This window comes from Castor canadensis, chromosome 12 (assembly GCF_047511655.1).
Source record: "Castor canadensis chromosome 12, mCasCan1.hap1v2, whole genome shotgun sequence".
NCBI classification, from domain to species: domain Eukaryota; kingdom Metazoa; phylum Chordata; class Mammalia; order Rodentia; family Castoridae; genus Castor; species Castor canadensis.
Window position 1 is genome coordinate 96,415,631 of NC_133397.1, and position 17,931 is coordinate 96,433,561.

The following is a 17,931-nucleotide window of genomic DNA, read 5'->3' on the forward strand; positions in this document are numbered from 1 at the left end:
CAAAAGGCAGAGATGTCTTCCATGGGGTTGGGGTGGAGGAAAAGCAAGGTAAGTATGACCACTTTTGCTAGGAAATAGCAAATCTTGGAAACAGGGGCAAGGCAGTTAAATTGTCCATAAAATGGACTCTCTGTGCCATCTTCCTCACAGGGTCACTGTAAAGATTCAAGAGAATGTTGGAGGGAACAAAGTAGATTGATAAACTATTTGGGAAGTGAGAAGCTGTATCGGGACAAGACATACAGGTGGAGCTTGTGCTTTGAATGGGCATCTGCAAAACACTTGCAGAATCAGCCACATGAGGTGGCACATGCCTGTATAATCCCAGCACTCAAGAGGCTAAGGCAGGAAGATCACAAGTTCCAGGCCACAGGAAGATCACAAGTTCCTGGGCTACATAGTGAAACCCTGTGTCTAGATAGATAGATAGACAGACAGACAGACAGACAGATAGATAGATAGATAGATAGCATGAGACCCTGAGTTCAAGTTTCAGTACCGCCCCCCCCCAAAATAAAACTGCCAAGTAAAGAGAACTTGTGATCTTCCTGCCTCAGCCTCTTGAGTCACTGCCAGTGATTGTGCAGCATAGGCAACTTTCTTCATTTTTAGGACTTTGAGAAACAGAATGGGTATTTATGTGAAATCCTTACCTGATTGTATGCCTATCAGAGCCATATTGCTTTTCTTCCTCCAAACACATAGTACTTACAGAGAAGTTGACTGCCTCCTGTGTTCTAAGGTATAGTGGGATTATTAATGAGTCCCTGGGTTAAGTACTAGTTACTTACTGTCTGGTTTCAGTTTTCTGGCCTGTAAAACGTGATGGTGTCCTGTTATCTTCTCAAAAGTGTTTGGAATTAATGTAATATGTTGTGACATAATGATTTTATAAGTGGGTAGCCTGGATTCTTGTCCCATATATTTCACTAATTAGCTCTGTGGCATTGGACTAACCACCTACCTCTGTGAACCCCTGTTTTGGCATCTGTAAAATGACTTTCTAATGTAAAAAACTGCATTAAAATACATTTTATAATATTAGTATTTACCTTACTCATTAGTTACTAGACCTGGGCATCTTGCCTAGTTTTAGGAGTTACTTACACAGTTACTTTCAACATGATCTAATCAAAGGGACAGTCTGGTTATGACATGGCATTCAGTTGACATGCAGTTCAGATTCATTTTCAAAACGGAAAGAAATGCCTTTGAGATATTGGCTCACAGATATTTTAATTAAGCTACTTGGATATCCAGCTGTAAAACCTGAGTTCCTTGAGGGAAACTTTTTTTTTTTTTTTTTTTTTGAGATGGGGGTCTTGCTATGTTGCCCCAGCTAGCCTGGAACTCCTGGGCTCAAGCGATTCTCTGGAGCTACATGTGTGCACCACCACACTAGACTGAGAGCAATCTTTGACTTTATCTTCATTTCTAGTGACTAACCACATAGTAAATACTCACTGTTAATATATTTACTAGAAGAATGCTAAAAATGTTAGACTAACAGGATCAAAGTAGGAGGCCCTTTCAAAATCTAAGTAAGGTACTAGAATGAGGCTGGGGCAGTCTGAGCAGTGTACTTAAAGCACAAGTTAGAAACTGGGCTTCATAGGTAAAATACAAGTTTTGTCATCTGATAAAAGTTGTCCCTCTGTTCTTCATGTTGTCTGGTCTTAAACCTAAGAAAAGATTGATAGTCTGACTTGCTGTCCTTTGTGTGTTGCAGCAACATGGCCAATGCCCTGGCCAGTGCCACTTGTGAGCGCTGCAAGGGGGGCTTTGCACCCGCCGAGAAGATTGTGAACAGTAACGGTGAGCTGTACCATGAACAGTGCTTTGTGTGTGCTCAGTGCTTCCAGCAGTTCCCAGAAGGACTCTTTTACGAGGTAGGTCAACTGGACAGAAGCAGAAAGGCACCATCTCCCTCTCCTTCCTTTTTTTTTCTGAGGTAGCCTTCACTTTCAATTCATTATCAAAGATTGAAGTGCTTCATGCATATCAGGTATTTGGTACCTGTGAGGTCATTGATGGTATGTATGGAACACATGGGTAACAGCCTTGATGGGATGTTCTTTCAGACCCCAGTATTTGTGTTTGAAACATCCTTAATAGCAAAACAGGGTTGCGAAATGAAAGGTATTAGACCCAAGTTTGGTCTCTAGTGTCCAATATGGTCTTTTTTTGCCCCAAAAGCAAGATATCATTACTGAAATGGCAATTAAGCAAAGGCCTCAGGAGAAGCAGGGCAGAACTTGGAAAGTGAGGCAGGTTCTGTTCTCCCTAGTTGTATTCTTAGTTTCCTGCCTGCTATTCCCTCAGAGAGCACCCAGGAGCTACAGTCCTGTTCTCTCCCCTACACTGTCCTTTTGCTTGCTGATTTAGAATGAATGCTGTAGTTAAGATACCTTCATTAGCCAACATGGCTCCTCCTGCACACCTCCTTCTGTATATGGTCCTGTCAGCTACAAGGCTGCTTGTGCTTGGTCAGAACGAAAGGCTCTGAAACAGCCTTGAGGAGAGCAGAATAAAGCATGACTCACACTTGGCCTGTGTACTCCTTATTCCCCTTTACCTCTAGACTATAAATACTCTCCCTAGTATTATTCCAAAAGATGTTATGAATCCCAGAATTGGGCTATTAATGGCCTGTTGCTCACTTTAAGCTCTCTGGGGCCTAAGGAAGATTCTATTTTAGTTACAGTGTTTACTATTTAAACTCCTTTTCCAGACCATTTGTAAACCTTCAAGAGGAGAATAAGAACTTTACTTTTGATCGAATGATTTTAGAGAAAAAGCTTTCCAGGATTTCTAACAAATCATTTTTAGTTACGTCCAGCAATAAGAAAGTTTTCCATAAGGAGAAGCTTGCTTTCCACTTGAAACATACTTATGTGTGTCTTTGTATAATGACACATACCAGGGGCATAGCTCAGTAGAAGAGCCCATCTTTTCCATTCTATGTCTTTGTAATTGCTTTTGTCTGTTATCAAAACATCATGCTCCCCTTATTTCCACAGTCCCAACTCTTTCTTTTCCATAGGAGGCTAGCTATGGAGGCTTGCAGGTGACTCAGGAAGGCTGTCACACCTGCAATCCTAGTTCTTTGGAGGCTGAGACAGGAAGCTAATGAGTTCAAGGCTGGCCTGGGCTGCATAGTGAAACCATGTCTCAGAACAACAACAACAAAAAGACAAATGAAAGATGTGATTCACTGTCACTGTGGAAAGTTCTTATGGTTTGGGTTAGGCAGCCAGGACATTCTTCCCTCTGACCATAAAACCAAGTCTGGAATGTGACCCTTTTTTTCCTACCCACTCACAAGGTCCTTGTGCAGAGACATTTCTGACTTATTTGCAGTTCCTCTTAAGAGTGACATAGCAGCTACCAGGATTATTACATGTATTGGCCCTTTTCCCCCCACTAGATTATGTGTTTTTAAACATGAACCTAAACTGGCAACAGTAGCTCATGTCTGTAATCCCAGCTACTCAGGAGGTGGAGATTAGGAGGATTTCGGTTCAAGGACAACCTGTGCAAAAAGCTACTGAGATTCCCATCTCAATTAATAGAAAGCTGGAAGTGGTGTCATCCCAGTTATAAGGTAGGCATAAATTGGAGAATGACAGCCTGGGCATAAATGCAAGACCCTATTCAAAAAATAACTAAAAGCAGAAAGGGCTGCAGGGCATGGCTCAAGTGGTAGAGTACCTACCTAGCAAGTGCAAGGTCTTAAGTTCAAACTCAGGTACTGCCATAAACAAAACAAAATAACAACAAAAAACCCACAAACCTAAAGTTTGTCATTAAGGTGGTAATCCATCCCCACTGGAGATTGTCAGGTAGCACTTAATGATTCCTGTGCTGTGCAGCTTCTGCCATCGAGGACCAGTTTAAGATAGGCGTCTGCAATTCATGTCTATAATTCTAGCTACTCGGAAGGCAGAGATCTGGAGAATCAAGGTTTAAAGCCAGCCCAGGCAAATAGTTCTAGAGACCCTGTCTTAAAAATACCCAATACAAAATAGAGCTAGCAAAGTGGCTCAGTTGGTAGAGCCCTGCCTAGCAAGCATGAAAGCATGAGTTCAAACCCCAGTACTGCCGAAAAAAAAAGTTAGTTTACCCAAGGTATTTATTATAAAACATCATTAGTGATATTTCCAGCCTAATCCCATCTGTTTATTTCATTTATCTTCTCTAAATCCACACAACACTTTGCAGTTCTAGTATGGAAAGCCTTTACCACGTTTTGTAGCTAGCTATTTATTTATATGCTTGCCTTCCCATCTCACTTGAAATAACTCTTGTGTTAGGGTTGTCCAAATTAATTGGGTGTCTCCAACACTTGATACAGTACATTTCTAGTAGGTGATTAATAAATACAATGATACATATGTAGTACTTTGATGGAATAAATACAAGATAAAATGCTAATGTATTACTAGGAACTAAATCAACCATTTTCTAACTTAAACATTGGCAGGCTGCACTTCAAAACCTTGATACTCTTTACCCAATTCCAATTGTTTATTGCATGAACATTGTCCATGCTTTATCATGCCTGCCTGCAATGCAGGTCAATGAAGAAAATGTGTTTTCATTTTATTTATTTTATTCATTCATTCATTCATTTTGGTGGTATTGGGGTTTGAGCTCAGGGTCTTGTGCTTGCAAGGCAAGTGCTCCACTTCACAAACCACAGCTTCAACCCTTTTTGCCTTTGTGTGGTTTTTGTTTGTTTGTTTCAGATAAGATCTTGTGTTTTTGCACAGGCAGGCCTTGGAGTGTGATCCTTCTATCACCATCTCCCCCACAGCTGGAATTAGAGGTGCACACCACCATGCTCAACTTGTTGGAAGACATGGGATCTCACTTTTTGGGGGTGAGGGGTGATTTCACTTTTAGGCTGGCCTCAAACCACCATCCTCCTGATCTCGGTCTCCTAAGTAGCTAGGGTTACAAGACAAGGGGAGAACACATACGGGAGATATAGGAATAGGTAGAAAACCCAAAACATGAAAGTGTTTGATGTCCCCATTCCAGAGGAACTAATACAGAAACCTTAAAACGACAGAGGTTTTCATGAGCAGGGGATCAGGAACCAATGTAAAGATCAGTTAGAGTTGAATCCACATGGGTCGTAACACATGGGTACACGAAAGCAATAGTAGGAATCTCTCCGTATAGCTATCCTTAACTCAACTAGCAAAAACTCTTTGTCTTCCTTATTATGCTCATGTCTTTTCTTCAACAAAATTAGTGATAAGGGCAGGACTTGCCTGGAACTGAGGGAGGGAGAGGGGAAGGGTGAGGGAGTGGGGCAGGGTGAAGAAATGACCCAAACAACGTATGCACACGTGACTAAATGAACAACAACAAAAAAGAAACACACACACAAACAAGTGTGAGTAATCCTGCCCTGCCTAAGAAATGCATTCTTTTTTGGGGGAGTGTTGGGGGGCAGTACTGGGGTTTGAACTCAGGGCTTTTGCACTTGCAAAGCAGGCACTCTACTGCTTGAGCCACACCTCCTGTCCATTTTGCTCTGTTATTTTGGAGATGGGATCTCAAGAACTATTTGTCCATGGTAGCCTTGAAACAGCCCTCTTATTTCAGCCTCTGGAGCTTGAACTCAGGGCCTCTTGCTGGTTTTCCACCATTTGAGCTACACCTCCACCTCCAAGAAATGCATTCTTAAATAAAAAACAAAAATACAATTGTAGTCACAGCTTCAAAGTTGATTTCTTGAGCCATGATGTGTTGTCAGTACCATATGTGGACCACTGACTTAATATGAACTTGGTGAAGACTATTTAACTTTGTTAAATGACCTTACTTTTTTATTCTGAAATTTTAAAAACCTACAGGAAAGTTGAGAGATTAGTATAGTGAACATCATGTACCATACACATTGTATACATAAACCACATTCATTCTGTGCCAAAGGATATGAAAATAAGTTGCAGACATATGACGTTGAATAAAGTTACTTTTAGTTTTCTACAACTTTGGTATTTGCCTTTAAATACTTGTGAGGATGATTCCTAATTTGATTCTTTGAGGGGACAACGGAGGAGTCATGGTTAAGAGATGGTTTTTGTGATGCTGGCATTCCTAAAATGTTCTGTTACTAAATGACCTCTTAATATTGAGTTGGGAATCTAATATAGCAAGTTGGGATTTTAATGTAATAACTTGTGGCAATTAGAATATTATGTCTTGAATCACAAGTCCACCTCATTGCTTCCCTGTCTTTTAGCTAAGACCAAGTATAGTAACTATTGTGATCAATTTAATATCTGCTACTTCCTCTATCTGAAGACAGTGTGTTAAGTGGATTTTTGGAGCAGAGAAATAGAATGGGAGTTTGCTCCATCCACTCCATTCATCAGCCTGGTATTGCAGTACCTCTAAGAATGGTGCATTCCACTCTACCATCGAGGTGCTAACAAAGGTTTCAAAGGTCTGCATACCCAAATTTGGAAACATCCTCCCATGCTTATTTACTAACTGTTATGTGTGAACCTGGAACCTACACAGCCTGTAAATAGTGAGTCCAGATTTCAGGTGTACCTCTATTACATTTTTTTAAAGCCCATCCCACTCATTTGTTTGAATGGTTTAAACAATTAAAATTCCACTTCCAAGAATGCACATTAAAAGGAAGAGAGCTTAATTTTCTTCCTCTTGAATATGGGTTGGGGATGACTCACTTCTAAGAAGGATATAAAAAGGGAAGTCGTGACTTTGCAGTGGGGAAAACTTGGTTAACACATCACCTTAGCCAAGAGATCAAAGTTGACATCACCAATAAGTCACAGTGATACCATGTGCTCCAACATAATGCAACAGGTAGAACACATTGTTACCTCTGTGGAATTCTTCCCCAAAATGTGTGATCTGAGTCTAAGCATGAGAGAAACCCATAACAAGGGACATTTATAAAATACTTTGAGCAGCACCCTTAAAAAGTGTCAAGGTCCTGCAAGACAAGGAAAGACAGACTGGAGGGATAAAGGAGCCTTGACTAGTCTAACTTTGTGAGGTTTTGCGGGGGGGGAGGGGTTGGGGGTTTGTTTGTTTGTTTTTTGGCGCAATATTAGGAGTTAAACTCAGGGCTTCACTCTTGCTAGGCAAGCACTGTACCACTTCAGCTACTCTGCCAGCCTGGATGGAGATCCTCCTCATTTGTGGTTCCCCATGCAACTGGATGGTGTGCCCACTGTGCCCAGCCATTGGACTGGCCTCTTAATTGCTATCTATCTCTGTCCCTGAGTAGCTAGATTCTTTGTGACATTTTGTCAATGACATTTACTCATCCATGTATTGATCTACCCATCCTCCAACAAATATTTATAGTATTAATTAGGCAGTTGCAGTGTGATGAGCAAGGCAGACATTGTCTTCAAGAAACTTGTCATAGAATAGACTAGACTAGAACAAGATCGAGCCTCTGATAGTTAGACACAGAACTTAACAGTATTATGGCTGGTTGATGAGAGGGAAAAGTTAAATCTGCCTGAGGACAGATTTTTTTCCCCTAGAATCTACTGACAGCTGAAATAGATGATGTTTAAAATGCTTTAGCACCAGGCACCAGCAACTCATGTATGTAATCCTAGCTACTCAGGAGACCGAAATCAGGAGGAGCATGGTTCAAAGCCAGCCCGGGCAAATAGTTCACAAGACCCTATCTCAAAAACACCCAACACACAAAAGGGCTGACCGAGTAGCTCAAGCAGTAGTGCACCTACTTAGCAATGGCAAGGCCCTAAATTCAAGCCCAGTACTGGCACAAAAAAAGCTTTAGCATGGTACTTGACACTTGGTATGGGCTTAATAAATCAAAACATTAATTTTTGAAGATATTTTTTAAAATCTTGATATAGTTTTACAGATTGTTATAGCACTTTCAAAAATTTGATGGCAGTCAGAGCTAATTTTTTGTGTGATAAATTAATTAGTACTTTTAGAAACAATTCAGTTAAGAAAGATCTAAAGAAAGTGTGCTTTTTCTTATTAATGTAACACATACAGGGCTGGGGATGTAGCATAGTGAAGGAGCACATGCCTAGCATGCTGGAGGTTCTGGGCTCAATCTTCAGCACCAATAACAAAATAACACAAGAGGAGAGAAGTATATGCCATCCTGGGATAGTTCATCGCTCAAATATTTGTAATGAAGATAACATATCTTCATTTAGCAGAAAGCAAGATACATTTCACATAGTAATTAGTACTGGTTCAGCAAACTGAAACTCAGTTTCCTTCATTCAGATATTCCACTTACGCATTTTAGTTTTAAGTAACCTAAATATTAGTGATCATAGAAATTATCTCTTTTAATTTTCAGTCTGTGTCAGCAGATGGTAAATGGGTAATGGTAAGTACAGTGTGAACATATTAAAACAGCAGCAGTGCCAGACCCTGGTGGCTCACACCTGTAATCCTAGCTACTCAGGAGGATCTCAGTTCAAAGCCAGCCTGGGCAAATAGTTTGCGAGATCCTATCTCAAAAAAACCCTTCCCAAAAAAGGGCTGCTGGAGTGGCTCTAGGTGAAGGCCCTGAATTCAAGCCCCAGTACCACAAAAAAATAAAATAAAAATAAAAAAGTACAGCAGTGTAGCTCAGTTGTGGGAACTTGCTTAGAGTGTACAAGGACCTGGGTTCCATCCCCAACACCTTCACAAAAGTAAAAACAACAGCACTGATGGCACTCCCCTGTGAGCTCCGGTTGAGAAGGTGCTTCCTAGTTTCACAAGACTCTCAAAGTCAGGGCCCCTATGCTTCTGTTCCCTCACATTGCCAGGAATGTGGTACTCTGTGTAGGAGTAAGTGCTGTACAGTTGCTAACTTTAGAAGACTTGTGTACTGTGTTAATGTTTATTCCTGTAATGAACCAGTCACTGCACTGTGTATATTACAAACTCTTGTTCTTCTATTTGATTGTTAGGTGAACCCTGCAAGTTAGATGTTACCATTTACAGTTTATATATGGCCAATGTGAGATCTTGCCCACAGTTGATTGGTGATAGTTAAATCAGGGTTTTATCTTAGGTCTGCTGTCTCCAGAGTTGTTTTCCCTTACACTGTAATGCTCTGCCTCTCACTGGAACTGAAATGGTTTAGATGCTTCATATCTGAGGTGATTTTCTCTCATACACAACCATCACTGCTGCTTCACCCATGCATTGGGTGTTTATTTATAGAAAGCATGCAACTTGCCATAGTATGCTGTATAGACCATATCATAGCTAGGAGTGTGGTAGGAGTGTATACAATTTTCATGGCAATTCTGTAAAATTTATGGTTCTTTCCATCATTTTCAGACAAGGCCAGTTATATTGTGTAAACGCACAAGTAACATGATTACTGTTGTTTAAGTTTGGTGTTGTAGTTATATTCAAACGAAAATCTGTTTTCCTCCAATGCATATGAAAAATTATTTGTAAAGCAACCAGGACAGTGGTGGCACGGGAAGGCTGATTAAATGCCATTTCTTGGAAGAAATGCCCTTTTAGCCAGGACCCTACCTCCCACTAGAACCAACAGTTATAGAGTGACATACTTCCAGGAATATTTCAAGCTTGGTTTATGGATTGACCCTCAAAGCAAAGACCTACACAGGAACCTGGTGTGCGGCTCATTTGGCCTGTCACGATTGTTGATGCTTCAGATTCTCTCTCCTTGTTTCATTTTTCCAAGTGTGTCCATTTTTCCCTATCACAAAATGTATTAACATGAAAAACCCATTTGTAGTGAGTGGTTTAATGGAAAAGTCATTAACAAAGCAATTTCATCACTCGTTTCCTCTAATATTGTCTCCTGATTTTTCAGATAGAAGGGAAGAGTGGTGGGAAGAAGCTCCCAAACTAGCTTATCTGCTGCCTACTTGCTGCGGAGCCACTTACAACAAACAGCCATAAGTCACTAAGTGAACTTTCAGCACTTGGACTTGTCTTGGAATGAGACTAAATAAGTTTCCAATTCTGAGTTTAAAGCAGAATTGTTACCTTTTCTCTCTGAAAGGAATCTTCACGGAAATCCTTGAGCTTGCAACAGTTAGAAGCAGAACTATTGCTGGTTGGAGCTCATCTTTACCCTCACTGAATAAACCTCTGTGCAACTGGTGGTAGGACTCAGCATTGTGCTTCAACACTACTAGTTGGAGCATTCATATTTCCTGTAGGTTTATTATATTCCTTATTTTAAATTAGTTTTTGGTTTAATGTATACTTACCTAGAAAGACAGTATTTATGGAAGTTTGATTTTTCCAAATTTATGGTTTCTGATTTTGTATTCTAGAGTTTTACTTTGGATCAACTTCTGACTGTTTGGACTCAGTTGAGCCCTTATGTTTGATCATTTCTACATACTGTGGGAAAAGACAGCTCATTATAGCAGAAACCTTCCACTTATAAATGAGATGGTACTTCTCCTACTGGGGCTCACACCCTAGAGCAGCATAGGATTTGGTATATCGATGGTTACAAGGGAATCATTTCTGAATCCTTTTTGGTTTGCCTTGGTAATACATTTGTATTCAGAGTAGCACTTGCTTCTTCCACTTTACAAAGGAAAGGAATCTCAAATCCTATTATGATGAATTGCTCTAGGACACCTGCCAAACAGGATAGGAGGAGGTAGTGCTGACTTTGCATGTTTCCCTGCTCCATGTCTTTCTGGAACTGTGTTGAATGTTCTGTATTCAAATATATGGGGAGATGAGGGGAGTATAAATGACATCTTTCCTTTTAGGATTTTGTCTGTTTTCACTCCTGACTAATTTCAAAAGAACTCATCATTTTTAAGGAAGAGTCCTGTGAGACTAAAGTAAAAGGAGTAGTGGCAAGAAATTGTGAGCATGATGAGGGTGTGCTGTGAGCTCAAAGGACAGCCAAAGCAATATAGCTTTGTGATTCAGTAGGCATTGACATAAAGCAACTTGTCCAATACCACATTGCAAGTCAGTGGGGCAGTCAGCATTTGAAACTCATGCAGTCTGGATCTGCAGTCAATGTTTTTTAGCTTCTACAATGTCCTACCTCTTATTCAGGGGCCAGAGTTCTGTAGCTCAGTGGTAGAGCATTTGCCTAGAATGTGTGAGGCTCTGGATTTGGATTTGATTCCCAGGCCTGGGTTCATTCCCCAGCACCTCAAAAAAAAAAAATATCAAATTGAAGTCCTAATTTAATTTTATACAATTTTTATATTGATAATCTCTTTTTTCTTAACAAATATAGTATATGTTAACTGCCAGACTAGTTTTGTTTTGCTTTTTTACTAACGTGCATTTTCTTTCATGATACACAATAAAATTGATCATTTCTAACTAAATTAATGGAATTGAGTTTTATGTTTGCAAAAAACTTTTTTCAATTACTAAAAGCTAAACTTATACACACACACACACATATGTATATCCATCCACATAACATACATTCATCAAGAATAGGACTCATTTTACAAGTAACTTCTACCTTGGGCTATACATATTGAGTAATACCACATTGGTTTATTATTTTCCATTAATAAGCTGTAAAAATGGATACATTGAATATATTAGAGCTCATTCATTTGAATTTTTTTAAAAAGTATTTATTTTCTGGCATAAAATAAATTTACCAGAATTATAAATCCTTCCAGACCATCCCAGGAAAAAAGTGAGACCTTATCTAAAAAATAACCTGGAAAGCAAGAAAGGCTGGAGGTGTGGCTCAAAGCCCTGAGTTCAGATCCCAGTGCTGTCTTGAGAAAAGACAAGAAAGAAAATAGAAGTAGGTTAAAGTTAAGCCCTGGCTCTGCTCCTTGTAAGTTATGTTTACCATGGGTTCATAAAAACCAAAGGAACACTGGACACTGGTGGCTCACGCCTATGATCCTAGCTCCTAGAGAGGCTGAGATCAGGAGGATCATGGTTTGAGGCCAACTCAGGCAAGTAATTAGTGAGGTCTTATCTCCAAAATAACCACAGCAAAGTAGACTGGAGGTGTGATTCAAGCAGTAAAGAGCCTGCTTTGCAAGTGCGAAGCCCTGAGTTCAAACCCCAGTTCCACCAAAAAAAAGGGGAAGAAAAAGTAACCACACTTATCTCTATAAGGTATGCTTTCCAAGTAAACAGTTTAAATTTTTTATAAGATTTCATAACTATAACATACTTATGTTTTTGATGTTGGTGGTACTGAGGTTTGAATTCAGGGCCTCCTGCTCAATAGGCAGGAGTTCTACGACTTGAGCCACACCCTCAACCCTTTTTGCTTTATTTTTCAGATAAGATCTTGTGCTTTTTGCTCAGGCCAACCTTGCACTGTAATCTTCCTACGTCTGCCTCTGGTGTAGCTAGGATTATAGGCATGTACCACCACACCTGGCTTATTGGTTGAGATGGGGGATCTCACCAACTGTTTGCCTGAGCTGACCTTTTTGTTTGTTTGTTTGTTTTATTGTTTTATTATTCATATGTGCATACAATGCTTGGGTCATTTCTCCCCCCTTCCCCCACCCCCTCCCTTACCACCCACTCCACCCCCTCCCTCTCCCCCAACCCCCTCAATACCCGGCAGAAACTATTTTGCCCTTATCTCTAATTTTGTTGAAGAGAGAGTATAAGCAATAATAGGAAGGAACAAGGGTTTTTGCTAGTTGAGATAAGGATAGCTATACAGGGAGTTTGAGCTGTCCTTGAACCATGATCATCCCAGTGTCCACCTCCTGAGTAACTGGGATTGCAGGCATGTACCACTGCACTCAGCCTGTTTTTTTTTAAGATGTGCTAAATTTTCACAAATAAATCATAGGAATTGTTATAGCTATGTTTACCCTGGAATCTTTGAGCTCCTTTTATGTTATATGCCAGAAAACCCCTATTGTTTGATTATTAAAATCCATTTTGTATGGTGTATCTTTCTCTTGTCAGTACAGTTTCTCAGTGATGACTATAGATGTAGCTTGTACAGTTTAGTAAACAATCTGCCACTTAATTGGCAAAGTCAGTTCTCACTTCAAACCAGTAACTGGGATTACAGGTGTGTGCCACCCAGCCCGACTGCTTATAGATTTTGGTCATTTAAAATATTAACATTTTGAAAATATGCTGGAATATGTATTCTATGTAAATATTTAAGCTTATAGTGAAAAACTTTAGATATTAACCCAAAATAATGTGGGAGGGGGTTTGCATTATATGCATATTATCTGGGTTGAGGAATCTGTAGCATTCATCAGATCCTTAGACTGTGAGCCAAGAAGCAATTAATTACAGAGTCAAGAGCAGCATGGTACTTATCTGGTTTCAGCTAGTTCATCTCATCTTTCCTGTACCAATGGCAGGGTGTGGAAAGAGCCCAATGTATATTTGCTTTCAAAATCCTAGTAGAATTATAAATGACGTAGAACTCCTAGGTCAAAAGCATTTACTGTATGTTAACATAGAACAGTTAGTATCCTCCTACGGTTGTTTCATGTTTACAAGTTGATGGTACTGTCTGTTTCAGTTTGAAGGAAGAAAGTACTGTGAACATGATTTTCAGATGCTTTTTGCGCCTTGCTGCCATCAGTGTGGTAAGTTTTGTGCTGAATATAAATTAAGTTTCAAATTTACCTAAGTCATTGACCCTCTTTTTTTTTTTTTCTTTGGCAGTACCGAGATTTGAGCTCAGTGCCTTGTGCTTGCTAGGAAGGCACTCTACCACTTGAGCCATGCTTCTAGCCCTCATTTAACACTATTAAAGTGTCAGTGGTAAAAAAAGGTTTTTGGTGTTCGTTATAAATAACTATTATAAGAAGTACTTTGTTCTTTTCCCTATTAGTAACATATAGCTAATTGAAAATAACGATCTTCGAGAGAACTGGGTTTTACAGGTAGGAGAGTGAAGATTTTTAGGGAGTAACTAGGACTTCTGTAGTTGGTCTTCTGGAATGCTCTTTCCCTGTAACATAGTATCCTCTTGCTTGTGGGCTGTCCAGGAAAGAGACAAGGAGACCTCAATAGGAATGCAGGCTCCATGCTTGCTTGCATTACAACACTTTGCTGATTGCTAATAGCTCTGTTACATGGTTTCTAGGGATTGGAGAACCTAAGTAGAATGTTGTCAAGGTTTAGTGAAGGAAGAAAAGAAGTACAGATTATAAGAAAATGTGCAGAAGGTGTGGCTTATTGATAGAGCATGCACTTATCAAGCATGCTTATGAGGCCCTCGGTTCAATCCCCAGCACCAACAAAGAAAAGCAGGTATGTTGCGGATTTTAGTTGTCTGTGTCAGCAATGACCAGAAATAACCAAAAGGCACAAACAAAGCTCATATCACTAAGAGGAAAGCCAGATTCAAACATACGGTAGATAGGCTAAAAATATGGCTACAGAATCAAAAGCAAGGACTCAGATTAAGTAAAGACCGTTTTTTTGTTTTTTTTTTTTTAATGTGGTTGTTACTCTGGTAGACATAGTTTAAAAGTCACTCTTTATGAGAAAGGTTCAAGTATTTTTTCCTTACTTAGTCTTAGCAAATAGGGTGCCACACTGGATATCCTTTGTGTGTATTACTTCCCTCAGGTGAATTCATCATTGGCCGAGTTATCAAGGCCATGAACAACAGCTGGCATCCGGAGTGCTTCCGCTGCGACCTTTGCCAGGAAGTGCTGGCAGACATCGGGTTTGTCAAGAATGCTGGCAGGTAGGAGTTTGCAATTTGTGTTGGATGTGGGTGGCCACAGTGATTTATTACAAGGTCACAAGCATTTTCCCTGTGGGATGTGAGACACTGCTCTAGGGTTTGGGGACTCAAACCCTGTCTAGGATCTTCAGAAATGATCCCAGACTTTTGTGTGATGGGGAGGGCTACTGCATGCCTCCTGTGCCACCAGGGGTTATGTGAGCAGAGATGGAATTCTGTGACCATTAGTGGGTTACTGGGGTGGAACATATTTTTCCTGTAGCCTGAAAGATTTTTTTAAAGAAATGGTGTCTTTAATTTCAGAGATAGGGAAGCATATTTCTTTTTATAATAAGAAAGGACTTAAGATTATAAATTCTTGTTTTATCCCACTTAGACACCTGTGTCGCCCCTGTCATAATCGTGAGAAAGCCAGAGGTCTTGGGAAGTACATCTGCCAGAAATGCCATGCCATCATTGATGAGCAGCCTCTGATCTTCAAGAATGACCCCTACCACCCAGACCATTTCAACTGTGCCAACTGCGGGTATTACAAACTGTGGAATTAAAGTGAAAAATCACATTTATATATATTTCTGTTACTCTGTCAAACCAAATTGTTTCTCTTCAGCTTTTAATGAGGAAAATTTTAGATGTATAGAAGGCTCAGGGGAATTCCATAACAAGCACCTGTATGCTGTGGTGTAGTTTCACCAGCACTTGAGTGTACACAGTATGCTGTTACCCTTTGCTCTGTGTGTGTGTGTGTGTGTGTGTGTGTGTGTGTGTGTGTGTCCACATGTGCACATAACTTTAACATCTTTTTCACTGAACAGTTTGAAAGCAAATTGTAGACATCATGACTCAGCGTGCATCATTTAAGAGTAAAGGACATTTTCCTATAGAGTTATAATACTATTATCATACCTAAGAAAATTACCAGTAATTTTACATCAAAATATCCAGTCCATATTAAAATAACTCCAATTGTCCCTAAAATTATTTTTGCCACCATATTTTTCCAAGATAGGATCCCAAAGAAGGAGTCTTACTCTGAACATATATTACTTTTACAAATGTGGTATTTAGGATATTGTCTTAAAATATACTAAATTACATACATTTAATTTTGCTTGTTTACCTCTAAAGGGAATATATTTAATGTTTTTGTCTTCAGAAGGGCACGATAAATTGTTGGGCTGTGAATTTTCTAATTTTCTTTTTTCCTTTTTTTTTGAGGCAGAGTCTTGCTTTGTAGCACAGTGTGGTCTCAAACTTGTGATCCTTCTATCTTCAGCCTCCCAAGTGCTGAGATTACAAGTGTATACTGCCATACCTGCCTTTTTTGTTTTGTTTTGAGAAGGGGTATCATTATTCATTATGTTGCCTAGTTTGGGCTTTAACTCCAGGGATCAAGTGAACCTTCTGTTTTAGCCTCTCGAGTAGCTGAAACTATAGGCATGGGCTACCCTGCCCAGTGTATAGTATAAAATTTTAGTGGAATAAAATTTGTTACTGTAGTTAATATGAACTTACATATGCAACATTGTACTATAAGGAAGGGAGGAGAGACAACAGGTTAAGAATTAAGAAAAATGATTTTTGGCAAAAGTTCAGCCACCTCATCTTTTTGTGATTGAATTATCACATTGTGCCGTACTTAGTTTTCTTCCCTGTCCTTCCTTTTGTGCGATCTTTCTCTGTCTACTTTTTATTACTGTCACTTCTAGAGAATATTTAAAACAGATGAAACTTAAATAAGTACATTTGGCTAGTTGGGACTATCTCTGGCTAAATATTTAAAAGCACAAAATAATGTCTAATTTAGAATAGGAAAGTTGTTAATTTTCTATTAACCTAGCTTATAATACATTGGGGTTTTTTTTTGTTTTTGTCACGCACTTGTGTGTGTGTGTGTGTGTGTGTGTGTGTGTGTGTGTGTGTGTTGCAGTACAGGGGCTTGACCTCAGGGCCTCAAGCTTGCTAGGCAGGTGCTCTACCACTTGAGTCACTCCTCCAGCCCTTTTTTGTGTTGAATTTTCAAGATAGGGTTTCGTGAGCTATTTGCCTAGGCTTCAAACCTCGATCCTCCTGACCTCTACCTCCTGAATAACTAGGATTACGGGCAAGAGCCACTGGCACCTACCTGGCTTTTATGTGTTTTCATGAAACCCAAGACCTTGTACAACTAGGCAGACACTCCATCACTTAGCTGCATATTCAGCCCATAAGTTAGGGTCATAATGGCTTGTTACAATTTCCATAATTGTTAGTAAATGGAAACCAGTCTCCAAACTCTTCAGTGTTTGGGAAGGCAGTACAAGGCTGTCCTCAACAGAGTATGTTTGAGTGTTTTTGCTTGCTTGGTTGGATTTTTTGAGACAGGGTCTCACTGTGTAGTCCAGGCTGGCCTCAAATTCACAATTTTTCTGCCTCAGTCTTCTAAGGGCTGGGATTACAGGCACACACCACCATACCTGGCCCAGCACTATGATTTTTAAGGAAAACAAATGAACTGAAATGTAATTTGATAATTTGAGAAGAAATGATAAACATGACTGGTGTGATGATGTGTATCTGACCTTTTCTTGTATATCGTGTTGTGATAGCAATGTGAAACCTATTCAAGCCTATTAGTTGAGGTTACTCTTATCATCTCTAATGGTAAAAAAGAAGTTACCAGAGATTGTTATAGTAATACCTCTAAGAAGTAGTAGTATTCAGCTGGTATCTTTCTTGTGAATAGGAAGGAGCTGACTGCTGATGCCCGGGAGCTCAAAGGGGAACTATACTGCCTGCCATGCCACGATAAAATGGGAGTCCCTATCTGTGGTGCTTGTCGGCGGCCCATTGAAGGACGCGTGGTAAATGCCATGGGTAAACAGTGGCATGTTGAGGTGAGTGCTAAATGGCACAGGGGTACCCGGTACCTTTTGAATTTCTGTGGCTCAGATGTGTTAGCAAATTCTAAAGGTTAAAAACAGGTATTTTAAAGACAGTTTACTTTGTAGAAAATTAAGTCTAGAATTGACACCTCTGTTGTGATCTGATATGATGTAGGATATGCACTTTGTTCTTAATCCTCCTTGGACTGGACATAGTGACACATACCTATAATCGCAGCTTCTAGGGAGGCAGAGATGGGAAGACTGTGGTTCAAAGCCAGCCCCAGGAGAAAAAGTTAGCAAGCTCCTGTCTCACAAAACAAGATAGGCATTGTGGCACATGTCTGTAATCCCATGTGAGAGACAGAGGTAGTAGGATTGTAGTCTGAGGCT

At 39.9% G+C, this 17,931-nt stretch overlaps 1 protein-coding gene and 1 non-coding gene across 9 annotated transcripts in view; both read left to right on the forward strand.

Moving 5' to 3' along the window:
• The window catches only part of Lims1 (LIM zinc finger domain containing 1), a 149,061-nt gene that overhangs the window by 113,764 nt on the left and 17,366 nt on the right, over window positions 1–17,931 (forward strand). For 7 of the 8 annotated variants that reach the window (XM_074050540.1, XM_074050543.1, XM_074050541.1 and 4 more), the window contains exons 2-6: window positions 1,730–1,889; window positions 13,496–13,562; window positions 14,554–14,674; window positions 15,051–15,200; window positions 17,400–17,550. In XM_074050540.1, the coding sequence (XP_073906641.1) occupies window positions 1,730–1,889; window positions 13,496–13,562; window positions 14,554–14,674; window positions 15,051–15,200; window positions 17,400–17,550 (649 nt within the window). Of the gene's footprint in view, window positions 1–1,729; window positions 1,890–9,838; window positions 11,241–13,495; window positions 13,563–14,553; window positions 14,675–15,050; window positions 15,201–17,399; window positions 17,551–17,931 lie in introns of those variants that run through there. The other variant, XM_074050544.1, reaches the window with a different exon arrangement.
• On the forward strand, window positions 6,240–6,430 carry LOC141415134 (U2 spliceosomal RNA). Its single transcript, XR_012440155.1, has one exon. It is a non-coding gene; the product is annotated as a U2 spliceosomal RNA (small nuclear RNA).